The 20,448-nt window shown below is 42.0% G+C and overlaps 1 protein-coding gene across 2 annotated transcripts in view; it reads right to left on the bottom strand.

The window, feature by feature from the left end:
- LOC121551123 (parvalbumin-7) overlaps positions 1 to 20,448 on the bottom strand; it is a 44,693-nt gene that overhangs the window by 1,289 nt on the left and 22,956 nt on the right. Inside the window, exons 1-2 of one of the 2 annotated variants that reach the window (XM_041863672.1) lie at positions 8,094 to 8,200; positions 825 to 893 (exon numbers count right to left, since the gene is read on the bottom strand). In XM_041863672.1, coding sequence (XP_041719606.1) covers positions 825 to 885 — 61 coding nt within the window. In that variant the 5' untranslated portion in view covers positions 886 to 893; positions 8,094 to 8,200. Of the gene's footprint in view, positions 1 to 824; positions 894 to 8,093; positions 8,201 to 20,448 lie in introns of those variants that run through there. The other variant, XM_041863674.2, reaches the window with a different exon arrangement.

Genomic DNA, 20,448 nt, shown 5'->3' with positions numbered 1-20,448 from the left:
TGATAGACACACAGTTTAGTGAACACACACACACACAGAGTACAGGAAGACATGGAGGCAGGCACACACACACACGTACATACACACATAGGCAGGCACACATGCACGCAGACAGACAGGCACGCACGCGTGGGTGCCTGCACACACACACACACAAAGTACAAAAAACTATATGGGTGACTGCCTGGATACAACACCCCAGAGGCTAAACGTTAATGGCAAACAATCCTTAATTAAGAAATTACTATTTTTACACTATGATGCGGCGTTTGTCTGTGTGTACATGTGTCTGTGTGTGTGGATTCAGAGCATGTGTTGTGCCAGTGATCACATCAACTATATAGGTCAGAGGACTGTGCCAACCCCAGGACTAGCTGGCATCAATACCAGTTATTATAGTATAATAATTATGTCAGATATGTGTTATTACAGTATCATAGTTATGTAAAAATGTGTTGATCCCATAAGGCTCTGGTCAAAAGGAGTGTACTATAGGGAATAGGGTGCTATTTGGAACACATCCAATGTGTATGTTGGACCAATGGGATCTGCCTGTTAACACTTTAGTATAGAGAACACATATTAGCCACTAATGTGCAATACAAGAAGTGAATTATACCTTTACTAAGCATTTTTAGCCATTTATTTTGCCTATATTCAGTGTTTTCTTGTTTACACATTATGGGATGGTTTCCCATACACAGATTAAGCCTAGTCCTGGACAAAAAACTAAATATTTCAATGGAGAATCTTAATTGAGAATGCTTCTTAGTCCTGGACTGTTCCTAAATGTGATGTAACAAAAGAACATGACGTTTGGTCACCTGCGAATGCGTCTAGGGCTTTCTTGATATCGGCAGCGTTGAGAATGCTGTTCATCGCCATCTCGGCAGCTGGAACGTTAAGAAAGAGGGGGAGAAGAAGGAAGGAGGAGAAGAAAAGGGGGGAAAGGAGTTAAACACAAGGGTACATGAGAGCAAAGGGAACAGCGAGAGACATTCTCATATTACACTGCTGAGACTTGTGAACTGGAGCAAGAAATCAGGGCGAGAGCGAGATATTGAGAGAACGAATTAGAAAGGAGGGAGAGGAGGGAGGAGGAGAAAATGGAGGAGGGGGTGGGGGGTGCTCAGTTCTCCATTTAGTTTGTGTGTGTTTTTTAGGAGGGGGTTGACGTTGGGGGTATTATAAGAGAAACGTGGCAGGTCTCCAGGCATCTACTCAGCAGGGTTAGCGCCATTGGATCTGAGCCTTGTGCTGTGTCGGACATACCATAGAACAAGAACAAGAGCTAGAGCTGTGGAGCTAGGAGGCCGTTGGACATACCACAGAACAGTTAGAGTTGTGTAGAGCTACAGAGTGGGACGGGGGCTCCATATGTCTCACACTTTGAAAGGCGAGCTGTGTGTCCAAACCCCTTGGCCCTGTGTGTCCGACCTTGTGTGCCATTGAAGTCAATTGCTTCATACTTACAAATGTATCACCTTACCCTTCCTAACCCCCCCCAGCCCCCAGCCCCCAGCCCCCAGCCCCCATCTGTCTCCCAGAAGAGGAGAGGAGAGGAGAGGAGAGGAGAGGAGGGGAGAGGAGAGGAGAGGAGAGGAGAGGAGAGGAGAGGAGAGGAGAGGAGAGGAGAGGAGAGGAGAGGAGAGGAGAGGAGAGGGAGAGGAGAGGAGAGGAGAGGAGAGGAGAGGAGAGGAGAGGAGAGGAGAGGAGAGTTGGGGAGCGAGTGGTGTTGAGAAGGAGTGATTGAGGAATGGATTAGTGGGTTGAGGTGTGGTGGCCGTGTGGTGGCCGTGTGGTGGATATCATATCGAGCTATGATATCGTGCGAGGGCAATTTATACATCTATCTTTGGATTCATTTACATCTGTAATGGCCCCCGAGGGGTGGCCCTGCTCCAGGGCGGCAGGACGGCAGGGCCAAGTAGGGTGCTCTAAGATATATTCCTAAGACACTGCTGCAGCAAAGGCTCATGGGATAAGTGAGAAAAAAGGCCCAGCTAGACATATATAGTACAATAGAGCTCAGCAGCTTGTAGTTCTAAAATATGGAAATGCATTGCCTCTGGTTCGTTCGACCGTTTCTATGGGGGAAATTAATGGGGAAAGAATGGGGTTTTGGGATAAACGCCGAAAATAAGGTCTGAGGTTATCACAGGCTTAGGAGATCTTATAAGTTTTGTTCTATGAGATAATATCAGTTAGTTAACATGACCTTTATGAATTATTAAGCTTTTCCCTTACAGAAAAAAACACACAATTTCTCTGTAATGGGGATGCCAGCAAGCTGCATTTCCTGCTACATAACCAGGTCTGTGGCCACAGATTTATAGACAAGAATATAAGGTCAAAGGTACACATAAGGTACCTTCAGAGGTACACATAGGAATTCACATGGTACTGGCAGGGCCGGCTTAATGCAGGGGCTTAATGCAGGGGCTTCAATTGTGTGAGTCAGGGGCAGGGCCCAAGAGGCAAAATTATTATATATATTTTTTTTATCCAACCACAGGAGCCCGTCCTCAATGTAAAAAAATACACCAGAGAGCATAATTTAGCCACAGAGGAACAATAGTTTCCCAAAAATGACTGTGGATAAAAAAACTTCCAAGCACATACAGGTAACTGCCAAAATAAATGAAACACCAACATAGTGTCTTTAAAGGGTTTGGCCACGAGCTGCCAGAATAGCTTCAATGCGCCTTGGCATAAATCCTACAAGTGGACCTAAACCATGCCATGAAAATGCACCCTAGACCATAACATATTATTTGTATCTCTTGTTTACTCAAGTGTGTCCCTTATTTTGGCAGTTACTGGTTGGAAAGGCCAACATTTTTGACCAGCATGCGCACCAAATATATAGCTTGTTGCCCCGGGGCCTAATATTTCTTAATCTGGCACTGGGTACTGGTCAATATCTTTTAGGGTACATGTGCGCATAATCTATTATAATGTACATTTTTTCTATGTAAAATCCCTACTGCACTCTAAAAAGTACTGGGTTAAAAACAACCCAGTGCTGGGTAAATAGCGGACAGAACACGTTGGGTTATTTTTGACCCAGCCAGTTGGGTCCCTTAGTTGGGTTATTGAGCTATGATCCACCAGGTCAGATCAGAATACAGAATACTGGAGGCGTGGCTTTCAGTTCTTTTTGGCCACCTGTGAAAGTAAAAAAAAAAACTATGGATTACATTAAAAAAGACCCATCTACTGGCTCAACCCAGAATGAATGTGAATTAAAACCCAACTGATGGTTAAATTAAGCCATGTTTGGGTAATCCAAAGGTGTAGCCTATTTGTTGTGTGGCGTGGAGATATTTATTTTTGGCCACCCGTGAGAGCAAATGTCATTAATGTTCATCATGTTAAGTTTGTACACTGTAAACTTCTGTTTTCCTCCACATTACATATTTTCCTTCAGATTATATATTTTAATATCAAAACAAAGTGGTAGCTACATTGGGATATGCATAGGCACTTAAGGAACTCATACTTCTGTGTAAGCCTTATTAAAGCTACGAAGTGTCAGTGCTCAACCTTAACATGTGTTGACAATACAACAGAATATGTTAACTGGTATTACATTTACTCTCACTAGTGGCCAAAAATAACTATCCAATATTTACCCAAATTGGTTAGATTTTAACCCATCATTTTTTAGAGTGTGCACTTTATTATGTAGGTGGGGGCAATGTGCTGGCTCAGGCTCATTAACATAGTTTGGGGCATGGTTTAAAATATGTTGTATTTGTACCAACCGTCAGTGGAAATGTTGTATGAGTTTAAGTGGTTCATCATTATGTTGATTAATGTTGAGAACCTCTTTTGACACTGTCTGTTCTTCAATTGTTGTAAGAACTGATGATGCTCAAGAGCTGTGTTGTTAAGTGGTTGCTGTGCAATTTCCAGTAGTTTAACGTCAGATGGTTAAAAGAAAAGTTTTAATAACTTATTGTCAACTATCTGCAAATTGGTTGTTGTGAAGTTCATAGTAATTTACTGTTGCTAATCTGTTTTAACAGGGATGATATTGCTGCTCATGGGAGACCAGAAAGAGCTAGCTGAAAGCCTCCAATAAGCTACACATGCAATATTATGATAGGCTGCAGCTGCTATAGTATGTTGCCAATTAACTAGTAATGTTGCATGTTGTCAACACAGTGAAGGCACAGTAGGATACTGGCATTAGTGACGGGGAAAGGGAGCATTGAGCATTTCCAGCCAATTGTGTCAGGGAAAAAATTGTTCATTACTCGAGGCTTTGATCAACACGTTGTACACTAGTGGTACCTGCTGGTCAAAAGAATTTAGAACAGCCAAATTATTATAGATGAATCCGCACACACCATAGCGCGTGAGCAGGGTAGCCTTTTTTTAACCAAACCAATACCGAACCAATCTGGTGGTTGTTAGACAAAACTAAGCTTTGGACGTCATTGATCACGTGCTTCTGATAAAGTGATACAAGCATCCGCACACTGCTTCAAGTAAACTGCTTAGCGATTTCGACGCATGTCTCGGAGCGCCAGTCTCAAACGTAACATCACTAACTGGCATGTATTGGTAGTGGCAGCAAGTTGCCTACTTCAACATTTTGCGAGTAAGTTATTGCAAATTTTACAATAACTTACTGACAAATTCACAGCAACTTCTAACAACAAGTTGTCGTTAACTTACTGGAAAACACACAATAACCTCTTTAGAGTGCAGATCATTAGTGACCTATGCAGAACAGACAGCGTCAAAGGAGGTGCTCAACTTGCATTGACATAACCATCAAACACTTAAACTGCTACAACACTTCCACTAACTGTTGGCACAAATACACATACATTTGACCATGCCCCCAAATATGCTAATGAACCCACCAGTACATTTTATTTGTTTTCACTTGATTTTTCAGGAGAGGCCATTGCACAGTACATTGCCCCCACCTATCGAAGTGCAGTGACGTTCGTACCTTATATTCAAAATATTGGGGAGAAAAATGACCCTTTATACCTACAAGGTACCAAACTATACCATGTGAGTTCATATGTGTGCCTGTGAAGTCTACCTTTGACTTTTTGTACCCCATGTCAATTATGCCATTTAAAGTAAAATATTCTCAATTACATTTGACACCTGGGTTTTCACATGTGCTCAAATGTTGTCACATGTAGTTTGATGGTGTCACATGTTGAAATTTGGCATCCCCATGTTGTCACATTTATTTCACATGAGATCATGATTTTGCATGTGTTTACACGGTCACATTGTTGACATGTGATCACACGATAACACGTTTTCATATGTGACCATTTGAAATTCATGTGGTTTTTCTGTAAGGGTTATGTGCTTTATGTGCTTGTTTTGATTACATAAATGTTTCAAAATTCACAAAAAGTGACATTAACTGATGAAGATGATCTCATAGAACAAGACATATAAAGTCTCCTAAGCCTGTGTTTACTACAGACCTTATTTTGCCATTTATCCAAAAACCCATTCATTTTCCCCGTAGGCTTTGGCCAATGAGCCATGGTGGAGTTAGTGCCTACAAAAAGGCGCCATTACTATTGCTCTCTATAGGAGCCTACAAGACCCTATTTAGTAGTTAGCCTCTTTCCACAGTTTGTCCTATGCGAATGCCTTAACAGTCAGCCTCATCTTATTGAGATCTAGCGCTTCCTTTCACCCAACCCCTTTCTAACACTCCTCCATTTGGCTAACCCTTTGGCTCCAATGAAAAGTATAAATATGAAACCCTCCTTTTTGTCCTGCGTGAGAGCCGGCTGTGCCCTTCTTCTCACCCAGAGGTGAGGGAAACCCAACCGCGCCTCAGGAGAACGGACCGACTCCTAGCCTTCATTACAACAGCTGCATGGTGCGTGCGTGTGCATGTTTGGAGGAGGGGGTTCTGGGTCTAGGCAGGCCGGGTGTGGGTGAGGAGAGCAAGGGATCAAGGGAGAATGTACTTGCGTCTCAAGAAACTCAAGCCCATTAAGTTAAGCCCCCTCGATCTCAGTTTACTAGAGCATGTGTATGTTTGTATGCGGTCGTTTCTAGTGTCAGTGTGTGTGTGTGTGTGAGAGTGTGTGTTTGTATGACTGAAAGTGTGGCTTTGCAAATATGTCTGTGATGTGTTCGAACTTAGATTTGATCTGTGTGCTTGGTATAGGTTAGGTATGCATATGGGGAGGTTTATGAGTTTGTGTGTGTGTTTGTGTACATGCATATATGTACGTCTGTGTGCTGTTGGTTAGATAATATTTTGTAATATTGTGTGTCTGGACTCATATACCCTGTAGGGCTCTTACTTACAAGTTGATTACACATTGAAATACCCACTATGTGAATTAGAATGATTTAAACACAACAAACTGGGACTACTGTCCAGCAGAAACATTTTATTGGAGGATTTTGATTCAGAATGATAGCCAACTTGTAAATGAATTGTTGAAAGTGTGTATAGAACAGCTCAACTGGGTGGCTACAACACAATGCTGTAGCTCCAAGGGTAATGATGTCTTTAGTTATGGCTGCTATCTTGTGCTAAGTGTATCCAATCTAATGTTTGCTATTCACGGTCCATCAGAACAAATGCAATTGATTCTGCAAATCATTGATTTCATTATAAAAAGTTACCATGACAGCCTCTCTTGTCATGGTAACAATACCAAAACCCAAAGAGCAGTGGGGGATTGATTGTGGGGTATCATCTTTGGACATATCAAAAAAGTCCACTATCTTATCTCACAGCATGGTGCTGAAAAGAACTGCTGAGCTAGCTACCTACTGGACCGCCACAGTACAACTGAACAATCACACCTGTGTTCAAATACTTTATCTGTACTTGACTAAATTTGACTGTAACAATGGAACCAATAGAGCGGTCCCAGTGCAAACCTTGCCCACCTGGCTATCCAGGTAGGCTAATGCAAAAAATATTTCAAATAATATCTGAACCCAGGTCTGGCTACCAAAGTTCCCACAATTCAATGACTAAGCAGCTACAACAACAGGCATTGTGTAGTAGTGGGGACTCTCCTGGATAAACGTATCTAATCAACTAATCACATCATCTCATAACTCCATCTGGGACAATGGGACAATCAATAATCTACATGCAAATGCCAAACATGTCAATAACAACCACATCATGAGACATTTACATAAAACACAAACAGAATAATATACAATTATTAAATAAAGAAAAATATGTAAATCGCTTAAGCTACCATTAGCATTTAAAGCAACATCTGAAGTCTTTAAGTCATACATTATTTCATCATGACACACAAACAATACGTTGCATGCGTACCAAATGGCACCCTTTCCCCTACAAAGTGCTCTACTTTTGACCAGAGCCTTATTGGGTCTTGGTCAAATGTAGTGCACTATAGGGAATAGGGTGCCATTTGGGACACAACCATTATTTGTCTCTGTTTAATTAACAGAGGCTATAGCCACTGAAACAGTTCACTGACTCCATGAATATGCATTAACATGGAGATATGAGCACATGAGTATCATGCAAATGCACTAATCATACTCAACGACTCAACGTAATCACATACAGAATGATAATGAGGGAAGGTTATGGTCCCGAGAGGCATCTTTGTTAAAAAATTTAATAAATAAATACAATTTCACAGTGTCAGCAATTTGCACCATACTTAGTTAATGTCCTCTTCGTCATTGTTGAAAGGTTTGGTCGTTTGGTTCATATTCTTTATACAGTAGCTATTCACATTATACAACTAACACCATAAATTGCACCTGCTCATGCTATTTTCCAACACGTAACTACCTACATACTTAAACAAGAGCTTACCCTCACAATTTTGCATAGAATTTTTGACATTTTTCCCACAAAGTAGTTGTTAGTAAGTGTACTGCAAAACTGCTTAACATTGAACTATTGATATTCTCTACTGTGGTGACCAATTTATGGAGCCTCTTCCATGTTATTACTAGGGTTGGGGTCAATTCCATTTCAATTCAGGAAGTAAACTGAAATCTCAATGTTCACTTCCTGAATTGGCTGAATTAAAATTGAATTGACCCCAACCCTGGTTGTTGCCCAAAGCGCGCAGCCTTACCTGAGTTAAGGTGAGGAGTAGTATGGAGGAGACGGAGAAAGGGGCCAGAGAGGTGGGGTGGAGGTCTGATAAAGAGACGAGGGTCCACTCCTTTCTTTTTTATACCCCTCCCCTCCGCCTATTTTAGGAGGGAAAATGGAAACCCTATCGCTTCCCTTAACCACACTTAACTAATCAAACCCCTGCTATTAATAATCACCTGCTCAGGCTCCAGCACCCATTCCACCTGACACCCTTTTCTTTACTCTCGCTCTTTCTCGCCTTCCCTACACCCATCTGATTTTCTCACACCTCCCGCTCAGGGTGCTCTGTCCTTAGATCCTCCCTTGATTTCTCTCTTTCTCAGAAACTCTCTCGTTTTGTAATTTTATCTCTCTCTTTCCTCCTCTCGCTCTGTCACTCTCTTCATCTCCTAAGCCTTTCTTTGTCTCCAACTTGCCCTGTCTCTCACACTTAACCATTCTCAAAGCAGAGAAGGGTAGTAGTTCTGTTACATGTATTTGAAATACGTATTTGAATTACTTCTGAGTATTTTGTATGTGTATTACATTGGGCTGAACTACAGTCCAATGTATTTTGTAACAATATATTTTCGAAAGCTGTAATTTAAAAAATACAAAATACTTTTCTATACCATTTCTTTATAGAAGTTAAACATTTTGTGGCCCCCTTTCACCCTACATTGGTATCAAAAGTTTGATGTCACTATGGTGTGATAAGAGTGTCTGCTAAATTAACTAAATGTAAATGTATATGTAAAAATGAACAATTGCAAGGCATGCTGAGTATTATTCTAATGAGCGCTGCCCCGAAACAAGGCCAATGGCAATAGCCAGTGTGCTTTGCTGTTGTTCATTTTCACATTTACATTTACATTTTGGTAATTTAGCAGACACTCTTATCCAGAGTGACAGTGCATTCATCTAAGGTAGATAAACAACAACATATCACAGTCGTAGTAAGTAAGACGTTTCTGTAACCGTTACTGAGAATGTTGTTTCTGTTCGGTCGTTTACTTGTATTTTATAATACAAAAGACATGTATTTAAATTAAATACAATACTTTGCAAAAGTATCTTATATTTTATTTTGATACATTGGTCTTTAGGGTATTTTGTAGTTGTATTTTCTAATTGTAATGTATGGCCATCCCTATTTTAACGTCTCTCTCATCTACCTTTCCTTCTGATGGGGGATTAAAACCATCAGCCAACTTCCTTAATCCATCCCTTTACATCCACCTTCATTATCCTATTATTTTTCTGTCTGTCCCTAATTAATCTATATATAGCAGACACAAGGCAAAGCAAAGCTGAAGGTAAATCCGGAACAATCATGACTTCTTTTTACGTCCATGATCTTAACTGTAACTGAAATCTGATATCCGTGGGCTACCTTATGCTCTATGCTCATATGAGTTTGTCCCAAATGGCACCCTTTTTCCTATATACAGATGTAGCATCTTAATTTGACCAGTATTATCGCAGCAAAATAATCCTGCAGCAACAGGATTGGAACGTTTAGTCCCTAATGTTGCTTGATCGGTGGTTAGGCTATTAGCTGGTCAAAATTAGGCTACATGAAAAGTGCAATACTGTTAATATAACCATGTTTTAATGCGAATTCTCAGTGAATTTATGTAAATCATGAAGCTCATCTGCATTTCCTGCAGTTCAGGAAAATCTCAGCAACAAAAAAGTGATCAAATTAAGATCCTACATATGTACAGTGTAGGTGTGGTCAAAATTAGTGCACTATATAGGGGGCAGGGCGTCATTTGGGACGCAGGCTATATTACTTTGTGGGGAACGAATCCAAACAGGGTCTCAGCATCATCTAACCATAAAACACAGAGGCTTGGTGGGTCAGGTCAATCTGGTTGGGGCAGCACCCCCTCAGGAATCTCTAAAGCCTGTCACATATAGATATGTATTACTGATTATGGCTGTACCAGTGGACTGCACACATCAGCTGTTTCCATGTCTGAGATATTATTGAAGTGTGTGTGTGGGGGGGATTGTGTGTGTGTGTTTGTGTATATTGTGTGTGTGCGTGCGCATGCATGCGTGTGTGTGTGTACTCTTTGACCTTTGAAAAGGTGGGTTTGAAGGCAGAGATGGAGAGTGCGATGTGGGCTGCGGTGCTAGTGTATTGTACTTAAAGAGAGCAATAAACAGGTTTACTATTGGATATGATCAAATCAAATCAAATTGTGTTGGTCACATACATATATTTAGCAGATGTTATAGCGAAATGCTTGTAGGGAGGCAGTGGTGGTGTGGGTCACTGAGCTCCCATGTGTAAATGTACTGGGACATGGTGTGATGAGGAGGGGACCTCAGTGACTGCTGCTATTAAACCTTCTTACCATATCTCAACAGGAATGTTTATGGAGCAGATGCTGTACTTTTTAAAGAATCTGATAAAGTTTTGTTTCTGGAATGACATGCATTTCTCAAATGAGGTTAATCACGCAGTTTGATTAGCTGTTGAGTCATCGTGACATATTTCCAATCAATTACTTTGATATGGAACACCTCCCCATCTGTACTTCTCTGCAATTTATAACTCTATAATTTAGACCTCTTTCTCCTATTCCTTATTCCCTCTGGTACCACTCATGGGAATATTATTCCCCCATCCAATTCTAATGCGCTCAAGCACTATATATCTTTAACTCTTTCTCTCCTCTCTTTCCCTTCATGATATCATCCCTTCCGCCTTCCGTTCACTGCATGAAGAGGTATATTCCCTCCTTTTAAGGGGCCCCTTCCTTCCTTCCTTCCACTAAACTTTTGTGCTCTCCATCCTTCCTTAGACTAAATGTATCATCCTCCTCTCTCTGCCTTTCAGGTCCATGCAGCCAAGAGCCACGAGAGGCATGACTTAACCCCACAGCGTGCTTGGGTGTTACCGATGCAAGCGGTACCGATGCACCAAGTCTGGAACCAACAGGACCCTGAACAGCTTCTACCCCTAAGCTATAAGACTGCTAAATAGTTAGTTAAATAGTTAACCAATAGCTACCCGGACTATCTGCATTGACACTTTTTGCACTAATCTCTTTTGACTCACCACATACGCTGCTGTTACTGTTTATTATCTATTCCGTTGCCTAGTTACTTTATCCCTACCTATATGCACATACCTACCTCAATTACCTCGTACCCCTGCACATCGACTCGGTACTGGTACCACGTGTATATAGCTAGGTTATAGTTACTCATTATGTACTTATTCCTTGTGTTGTTATTTTTCAATTTATTTTCTACTATTTCTCTTTTTTTTCTCTCTGTATTGTTGGGAAGGGCCCATAAGTAACATTTTACATTTTAGTCATTTTAGCAGACGCTCTTATCCAGAGCGACTTACAGTTAGTGAGTGCATACATTATTTTTTTCATACTGGTCCCCCATGAGAATCGAACCCACAACCCTGGCATTGCAAACGCCATCCCTGCCGGCCAAACCCTCCCCTACCTTGGACGACGCTGGGCCAATTGTGCGCCGCCCCATGTCTCCCGGTCGCGGCCGGCTACGTTCGAATCCAGAGCCTGGATTCGAACCAGGATCTCTAGTGGCACAGTTAGCACTGCGATGCAGTGCCTTAGACCACTGCGCCACAAGTAAGCATTTCACTGTTAGTCTACACCTGTTGTTTACACAGCATGTGACAAATAACATTTGATTTGAAACTGTAATGAGGTCTTTGAGTGTTTGATTTCAGTTCGTCTAAGTCTGTGACATTTTCACACTAGGTCTACTCTGAAACAAAGTTATAATATGAAACTAAATGTCAAATATGGTTATACTTTAGCCAAACCACATATTTATTTTTTACGTTTCTGGTGGGCGACTGTCGTTCGAAGGCCTCCTCTTTATAACACATTTCCTAGCGAGAGCCACTTCCTGTGGCTGAAGAAAGCACAAATATGTTTACATATTTCCCTGTTTCCCTGCAATAACAAAGACAGAGTTATTCTGGGGAAGACAGAGTGAGAGGATAAAACTGAATATGTTTTAGAGGAAGCCGAATTCCAGGGAGAGAAAGAGAGAGAGCGGGGACAGGAGGTGGGGGACGGAGGGAAGCTTTGAAAAAGTCCTAAAAAAGCTCAGCTAAAACAGACAAAATCTCAGTCCCTTTGAAACTGACAGCTTTTGAAGAGGCAGAAGGGCTGTGCGGCTGGTCCAGGGTGAGATGAGAGGTAGTGGGATCTCCAAATGTCATCTTTGCAGAACAGTGTGGGTCTGGATGAAAAGTTGGACAATATGAAGGCTTTTATTTTTTCAAACGAGGTTACATATTTTTTCTTCTTCTTTTATGGACATTTTGGAGGGCCAGCCTTTTCTTGTAGCCTGGTTTATTTACTGTGTCATCAGTATCCAGTAAAATACTGGCGAAGTCTGTTTCAGCAACCCACTGAAAGCAATGCATTGTTTACTTGTTTAGCTGTGCTGTGCTGAGCCTTGCCACCTGGCAGTAGATGTGGGTATGTAGGGGCATTGCTGTTGCTGTCTGTCTGGCCTGCTGTGGGACATCACATGATAGACCCATTACAGAAAATCATCATCATCATCCTCCCTTCAACTATTACATTTCTCTGTTTCAGCATTTTCTCCAAGGGAGACACAGAGCAAAAATTGACACTGAGAGGGATAAAGGGAACAAGGGAACAAGGGATGAAGGGAACATGAAAGGTGTAAAGAGAGAGAGAAAGACAAAGGGTAGGCAATGGAGAGGCGATGGAATTAGATACTGTCCAAGGGGAGGTAGAGAGAGACAGAGAGAGGGAGAGAGAGAGAGAGAGAGAGAGAGAGAGAGAGAGAGAGAGAGAGAGAGAGAGAGAGAGAGAGAGAGAGAGAGAGAGAGAGAGAGAGAGAGAGAGAGAGAGAGAGAGAGAGAGAGAGAGCGATAAAGAAAGAGAAAGGACAAGATGGACAAGGACATCCATGGGTCCTGACAGAGGGAATGAGAGGAGAATGAGAGCTGGACGGCCATGGGACAGAAATTAATGACTTGTTTAATAAAGGAGCTACTGGGTCGTCCATCTGCAGGGATCCTCTCCTAGCCTTAATAAATTGGAGTCTGCATTTGAAATATTAAGATGGATGGGCCTCCTCTCTCACTCCGCATGATCAGCCGTTCCGTTGCAATGATGTAACGCTGTTTCGTTCTGATGCAAGAATAGACAGAACGCCGCAGGGCTGAGGAAGACACACCCAAAAGAGGAATACCAAGAGACGCACAGAGACAGTAAGAATGATGGGCCAGTCTGAAGGCTAGGAGAGTAATAGTGTGCAGAAGATACAGATGAAAGAGACAGGAAAAAAGAGAAAGGAGAGGCAGGGAGAGAAAGAGGACAAATTGAGTTTTGGTCGAATGTGATGAAGGAAGGTTCCTCAAACTATAGGGAAAAAAATCAGATGGACGCCAGTGTCTTGTCGTCAACCTCAAAGGACGACCATACAGGTGAACTGCACTCGCATGATTAGTAGCCTAACTTTTCTTAGACCTGAAGACTTGTGTTAGCGCCAAGTTAATGCCTAGGCTTAGCAGGCTAACAGATCCAGTTGGTCACACCAGTATGGACAACCAATGTGAATCGCGCCAACAAATCTGAACTAAATCATTACAATAAATCTTGAAAGCCCCTTGAGATGATGGTGGCCGCAATAGAAAAGCTGAACCTCAACAGAGACGATGGGTGGGTTAATCACACAGAGTATACGTCCCAAATGGTACCCTAGTCCTACAGTTGAAGTCGGAAGTTTACATACACTTAGGTTGGAGTCATTAAAACTCGTTTTTCAACCACTCCACAAATCTCTTGTTAACAAACTATAGTTTTGGCAAGTCGGTTAGGACATCTACTTTGTGCATGACACAAGTAATTTTTCCAACAATTGTTTACAGACAGATTATTTCACTTATAATTCACTGTATCACAATTCCATTGGTATTAGAAGTTTACATACACTAAGTTGACTGTGCCTTTAAACAGCTTTGAAAATTCCAGAAGATGATGTCATGGCTTTAGACATAATTTGAGTCAATTGGAGGTGTACCTGTGGATGTATTTCAAGGCCTACCTTCAAACTCAGTGCCTCTTTGCTTGACATCATGGGAAAATCTAAATAAATCAGACAAGACCTCAGAAAAAAAATTGTAGACCTCCACAAGTCTGGTTCATCCTTGGGAGTAATTTCCAAATGCCTGAAGGTACCACGTTCATCTGTACAAACAATAGTACACAAGTATAAACACCATGGGACCACGCAGCCGTCATACCGCTCAGGAAGGAGACAAGGACCTTGTGAAGATACTGGAGGAAACAGGTACAAAATTATCTATATCCACAGTAGAACGAGTCCTATATCGACATAACCTGAAAGGCCGCTCAGCAAGGAAGAAGCCACTGCTCCAAAACCGCCATAAAAAAGCCAGACTACGGTTTGCAACTGCACATGGGGACAAAGATCGTACTTTTTGGAGAAATGTCCTCTGGTCTGATGAAACAAAAATAGAACTGTTTGGCCATAATGACCATCGTTATGTTTGGAGGAAAAAGGGGGAGCTTGCAAGCCGAAGAACACCATCCCAACCGTGAAGCACGGGGGTGGCAGCATCATGCTGTGGGGGTCCTTTGCTGCAGGAGGGACTGGTGCACTTCACAAAATAGATGGCATCGTGAGGAAGGAAAATGATGTGGATATATTGAAGCAACATCTCAAGACATCAGTCAGGAAGTTAAAGCTTGGTCGTAAATGGGTCTTCCAACTGGACAATGACCCCAAGCATACTTCCAAAGTTGTGGCAAAATGGCTTAAGGACAACAAAGTCAAGGTATTGGAGTGGCCATCACAAAGCCCTGACCTCAATCCTATAGGAAATGTGTGAGCAAGAAGGCCTACAAACCTGACTCAGTTACACCAGCTCTGTCAGGAGGATTGGGCCAAAATTCACCCAACTTATTGTGGGAAGCTTGTGGAAGGCTACCCAAGAAATGTAAAGGCAATGCTACCAAAAACTAATTGAGTGTATGTAAACTTCTGACCCACTGGGAAATAAAAGCTGAAATAAATCATTTTCTGTGCTATTATTCTGACATTTCACATTCTTAAAATAAAGTGGTGATCCTAACTGACCTAAATCAGGGAATTTTTACTCGGATTAAATGTCAGGAATTGTGAAAAACTGAGTTGAAACGTATTTGGCTAAGGTGTATGTAAACTTCAGACTTCAACTGTATATGCAATGTACTCCTTTTGACCATGGTCCTAAGGGCTCTGGTAAGAAGTAGGGCACTATATAGGGAATAGGGTGCCATTTGGGACGTAGACAGAGTATCAGAGCTGGTCTGAAATGGACTTGGCACAGGGAGGTGTGTAATCCCTTCAACCGGTGCTTTAGACCAGAGAGACAGGCTTTGGGAGAATATGAGATTGTGAAGGGGAGATATGAGGGAAGAGGGAGAACATGGGGAAAGAGATATGAGGAGAGGGAAGAGAGGGAGAGTAGAAGGGTGTGGGGATTTGAGGAGGGAGGTATAAGTGAAAGGAAGGTGAGGAAATGAGTTTGAGAAGGGAAAGCGAGCGAGAGGGAGGTGAGGGGGGAGAGGGAGTAGAGGGGTGAGGAGATTCCTCAGGAGTATCTGTCGACGTACAACTCAAGAGAGAGGTGTTGAGTTGCACCCGGCAATGCTACAAATGTAATATGGGAGACAGACGCTGTATCCCTGGCGATGTCGTCATAACTAATGCTGGATGCAAGTTTGAGTTTGAGGAATGATGTGTGTGAAATATGTAATTTAGTACGAATAATGGATGGAAACAAAACACTTTTTGAGTTAATATCAGTGTGTTGTATATCAAAGTCATACGTTTTCTAGCTCTCCTTGGGTTCTAATGTCAGTGTGTTCCTGTTTGTTTTAGGAAGCATGTCAGCGAGTCAGTGATACCTTCTCTTCCTCTGTAGGCCAACTGACAAAATGACATTTATAACCATGTCGCTTGAGAATCACACCACCAAGCAAGCACAAAAATGCAAGCATGCATGTCAACACACACACACACACACACACACACACACACACACACACACACACACACACACACAGGCACAGGCACAGGCACACACACTCACACCAAGATCGGTATGACCTTGAAGTTGTGGGCTACATGTGTCAGATGTGTGGGTGTAGTATATAGTGTGAATGAACTGTAATAAGACTGTGAATAGTAGCTCTAATATATACAGCGAGCATAACACCAGCTCAAGGCCTGAGGAAGAGAGAGCACTAAAGTTCATTCGACTTAAGAAGCAGTCAGGCTTAAACTGCAGCTCTAAATGGCATCACAGCATTATAATAACTACAACAATGATAATTATTCCCCTAAATGTATACTGAACAAAAATATAAACGCAATATGCAACAATTTCAACGAATTTACTGAGTTACAGTTCATATAAGGAAATCAGTTCATTAGGCCCTAATATATGGATTTCACATGACTGGGCAGGGGCGTAGCCATGGGTGGGCCTGGGAGGCCCACCCACTTGGGAGCCAGGCCGACCGACTGGAAAGCCAGGACCTTCAATCAGAATGAATTTTTCCCCACAAAAGGGCTTTATTACAGACAGAAATACTCCTCAGTTTCATCAGCTGTCCGGGTGGCTGGTTTCAGACGATCCCGCAGGTGAAGAAGCCGGATGTGGAGATCCTGGGCTGGCGTGGTTACACGTGGTCTGCGGTTGTGTGGCTGGTTGGACGTACTGCCAAATTCGCTAAAACAACGTTGGAGGCAGCTTATAGTAGAGAAATTAACATTGTATGGGGAGTGTGTGTGTACGTATGTGTGTGTGTGGGAGCCAGGGGGTGGCCACCATAGAGCAATCAAGCAATGTTAATGCACTGCACCCAGTGCACATCAATCCACTATACTCTAATATCCCTCAGCACAGCTGCGCCAGTCAGTAGACAGTGTCCCAAATGGTACCCTAATTCGATTTTACTACACTACTTTTGAACCAGGGCCCATAGAGTTTTGGTCAAAAGTAGTGTACTATATAGGGAATTGGGTACCATTTGGGACACACACATTAGACTTATCATGGTCGTTGCGCTAGCCAACTGCACCATAGTGTAATTATCTAAAGAAGCGTTCATTGTTTTGGGCCATTTATTTAGTAACATATACTGCATGTAGAGTATAGTTGGTGTTAGGTTTAACTGTGTGTAGCAGATTTTGAAGTGAGTGTCTTTTTCGGATGCACTCAATATAGGTAATGAGCTTTACGCCAGTAACTATTTTTATCTCTCTCAGCAGAAATTACATTCACACAATATCACATTTCCGTTTCGGAGAAACAATGTTGGTTAATTTTTATTAATTACTCATGTGGGGGATTCCAGTCGACACAATCCCAACATAATGGGTGAGACACACACATTCACACTCACACACACACACACACACACACACACACACATGAACACATGCACACACGCACGCACGCACTCACTCACAAACCATTGTCTTCTAATTGGGGTGTTGGGTGATTTGTCTCAGAGTCTTTGAACAACTCTCTTTCTGAATCATTCATGATTTGTGTGAACAAACAGAAAAAATTAATATTTTACCAAAAAGACAGAATAACCGACCACTGCTATTACATCTGAGAAAATCCATAGAGGGATGTCTGGTTAAAAAAGATCAAAGAATAATTTTGACACTCACATAAAAGTCAATATTCCCAGCTTCAGGTTAATCTTTTAAGATAGAATAGTAGATGACAGCGCACCAGGGACCTAATTTATCAATCATGCGTAGGCACAAATCTGTGCGTAAACCACGTGTGAGATCATTTCCACGCTGTGTGAGATTTATCAATATGAAAGTTTGCCTGAGAGTGTGCGTAAATTTACGCACAGCCATGACCATGTGTACACACGGTGCCAAGTGGTGGAATAAGGGAACTGCTTGTCAAGTGTAGCCTAGTGAATGGGGAAAAAACACAGTGCTTATAGAAAGTCTACACCCCCTTGAATGTTTTTCACATTTTGCTGCCTTAAAATGTTATCTAGAAAGGGATTTAATTCAATTTTTTTCTTACAGATCTACACAACCTACTCCACATTTTCAAAGTGAAAGTTTTTGAATATGGTAAAAATGTATATAAATAAATCGACTGAAATATCATAATTGGATAAGTCTCCACCCCACTGAGTTAATACTTGGTGGAAGCACTTTTGGCAGCCATTACAGCTGTGAATCATTTTCATTAAGATTCTACCAACTTCGCAGAACTCCAACATATATACATTGTTTACGTCAAAATTGCTAAAACTCAGTCAATTTGGTTGGGAGTCATTGATGGACAGCAATATTCAAACCTTGTCTCTGATTTTCAAGCAAATGTCATCCCATAAGGTTGATGTCTGCGCCCCTGCGGAAATCAATTAGCATAATACAAAATCCCCTAGAAATCTGTCAGTTGTACGTCTTAATGCACTGCATCGTCTGTAGCGTCTGAACAGTTTGGCCTACAAACCCCTCTATGGAAAGATGAGACTCTTACAAACACAATGATGTTCTCCGTTTTTCTCTATGACCTCCATAAGTGTCAGGAGGCTCGTCTGAAGTCAGTACAGCCAATCTGCCAACTTCTGCCTGTAGCGTCCGAACCGTTTGGGCTACCCACTAATACCATTTGGGCTACCCCCTCTGTGCAACGGTTGTTTTGCTCTAGGACGCCTACAGGCCTCACAAGACTCATCTGAAGGTCCCCCGGTACCAGTTGAAAACATTTATAGAAGTACAGTATATATGGAGACTAGTGGAGGCTGCTGAGGGGAGGACAGCTGATAATAATGGCTGGAATAGAGTCAATGGAATGGTATCAAACACATGATTTCCATGTTGTTGATACCATTCCGTTTACTCCATTCCAGCCATTAATATGAGCCGTCCTCCCCTCAGCAGCCTCCACTGATGGAGACTGTTTGATGCCAAAAATATGGGGTTAAATACATGTAAAAAAACAAACAAATATTTACTGATCTTTCTTATACCTCTCAGATATAGGAGAGACACTTCAGAACAAACTTTCTGTTTATATTTTTTTGGTACTATCTGTTGTTCCATGTAGTGAATATGTTTTTCAATGCATTTGTACAGCAGTAAGGCAAAAAATTCTTTTTGCATGAAATAATTTTAATGAGCTTGAGCAATTTTGACAAATACAATGCCTTCAGAAAGTATTCACACCCCTTTACTTTTTCTTCAAATAGCCACCCTTTGCCTTGATGACAGCTTTGCACAATCTTGGCAATCTCTCAACCAGCTTCATGAGGTAGTCGCCTGGAATGCATTTCAGTTAACAGGTGTGCCTTCTTGAAAGTTAATTTGTGAAATTTATACAGAAGATAGCCCTATTTGGTAAAAGACCAAGTCCATATTATGGCAAGAACAGCTCAAATAAGCAAAGAGAAATGACAGTCCATCATTACTTTAAGACATGAAGGTCAGTCAACATGGAACATTTCAAGAGCTTTGAACGTTTCTTCAAGTGCAGTCGCAAAAACCAGCAAGTGCTATGATGAAACTGGCTCTCATGAGGACCGCCACAGGAGTGGAAGACCCAGAATTACCTCTGCTGCAGAGGATAAGTTCATTGGAGCTACCAGCCTCAGAAATTGCAGCCCAAATAAATGCTTCACAGAGTTCAAGTCACAAACACGTCTCAACATCAACTGTTCAGAGGGGACTGTGTGAATCAGGCCTTCATGGTCGAATTGCTGCAAAGAAACCACTACTAAAGGACACCAATAATAAGAAGAGACCTGCTTGGGCTAAGAAACATGAGCAATGGACATTAGACTGGTGGAAATTTGTCATTTGGTCTGGAGTCCAAAATTGAGATTTTTGGTTCCAACCGCCATGTCTTTGTGAGACTCGGTGTGGGTGAACAGATGATCTCTGCATGTGTAGTTCCCACCATAAAGCATGGAGGAGGAGGTGTTATGGTGTGGAGGTGCTTTGCTGGTGACACTGTTGGTGATTTATTTCGAATTGAAGGCACACTTAACCAGCATGGCTACCACAGCATTCCGCAACGATACGCTATCCCATCTGGTTTGGGCTTAGTAGGACTATCATTTGTTTTTCAACAAGACAACGACCCAACACACCTCCAGGCTGTGTAAGGGCTATTTTACCAAGAAGGAGAGTGATGGAGTGCTGCATCAGATGACCTGGCCTCCACAATCCCCCGACCTCAACCCAATTGAGATGGTTTGGGATGAGTCGGACGGCAAAGTGAAGGAAAAGGAGCCAACAAGTGCTCAGCATATGTG

The sequence above is a fragment of the Coregonus clupeaformis genome, chromosome 35, assembly GCF_020615455.1.
Source record: "Coregonus clupeaformis isolate EN_2021a chromosome 35, ASM2061545v1, whole genome shotgun sequence".
In the NCBI taxonomy this organism is placed as follows: Eukaryota; Metazoa; Chordata; class Actinopteri; order Salmoniformes; family Salmonidae; genus Coregonus; species Coregonus clupeaformis.
Note: the sequence above shows the minus strand (reverse complement) of the source record. Positions and strands in the feature narration are given on the sequence as shown.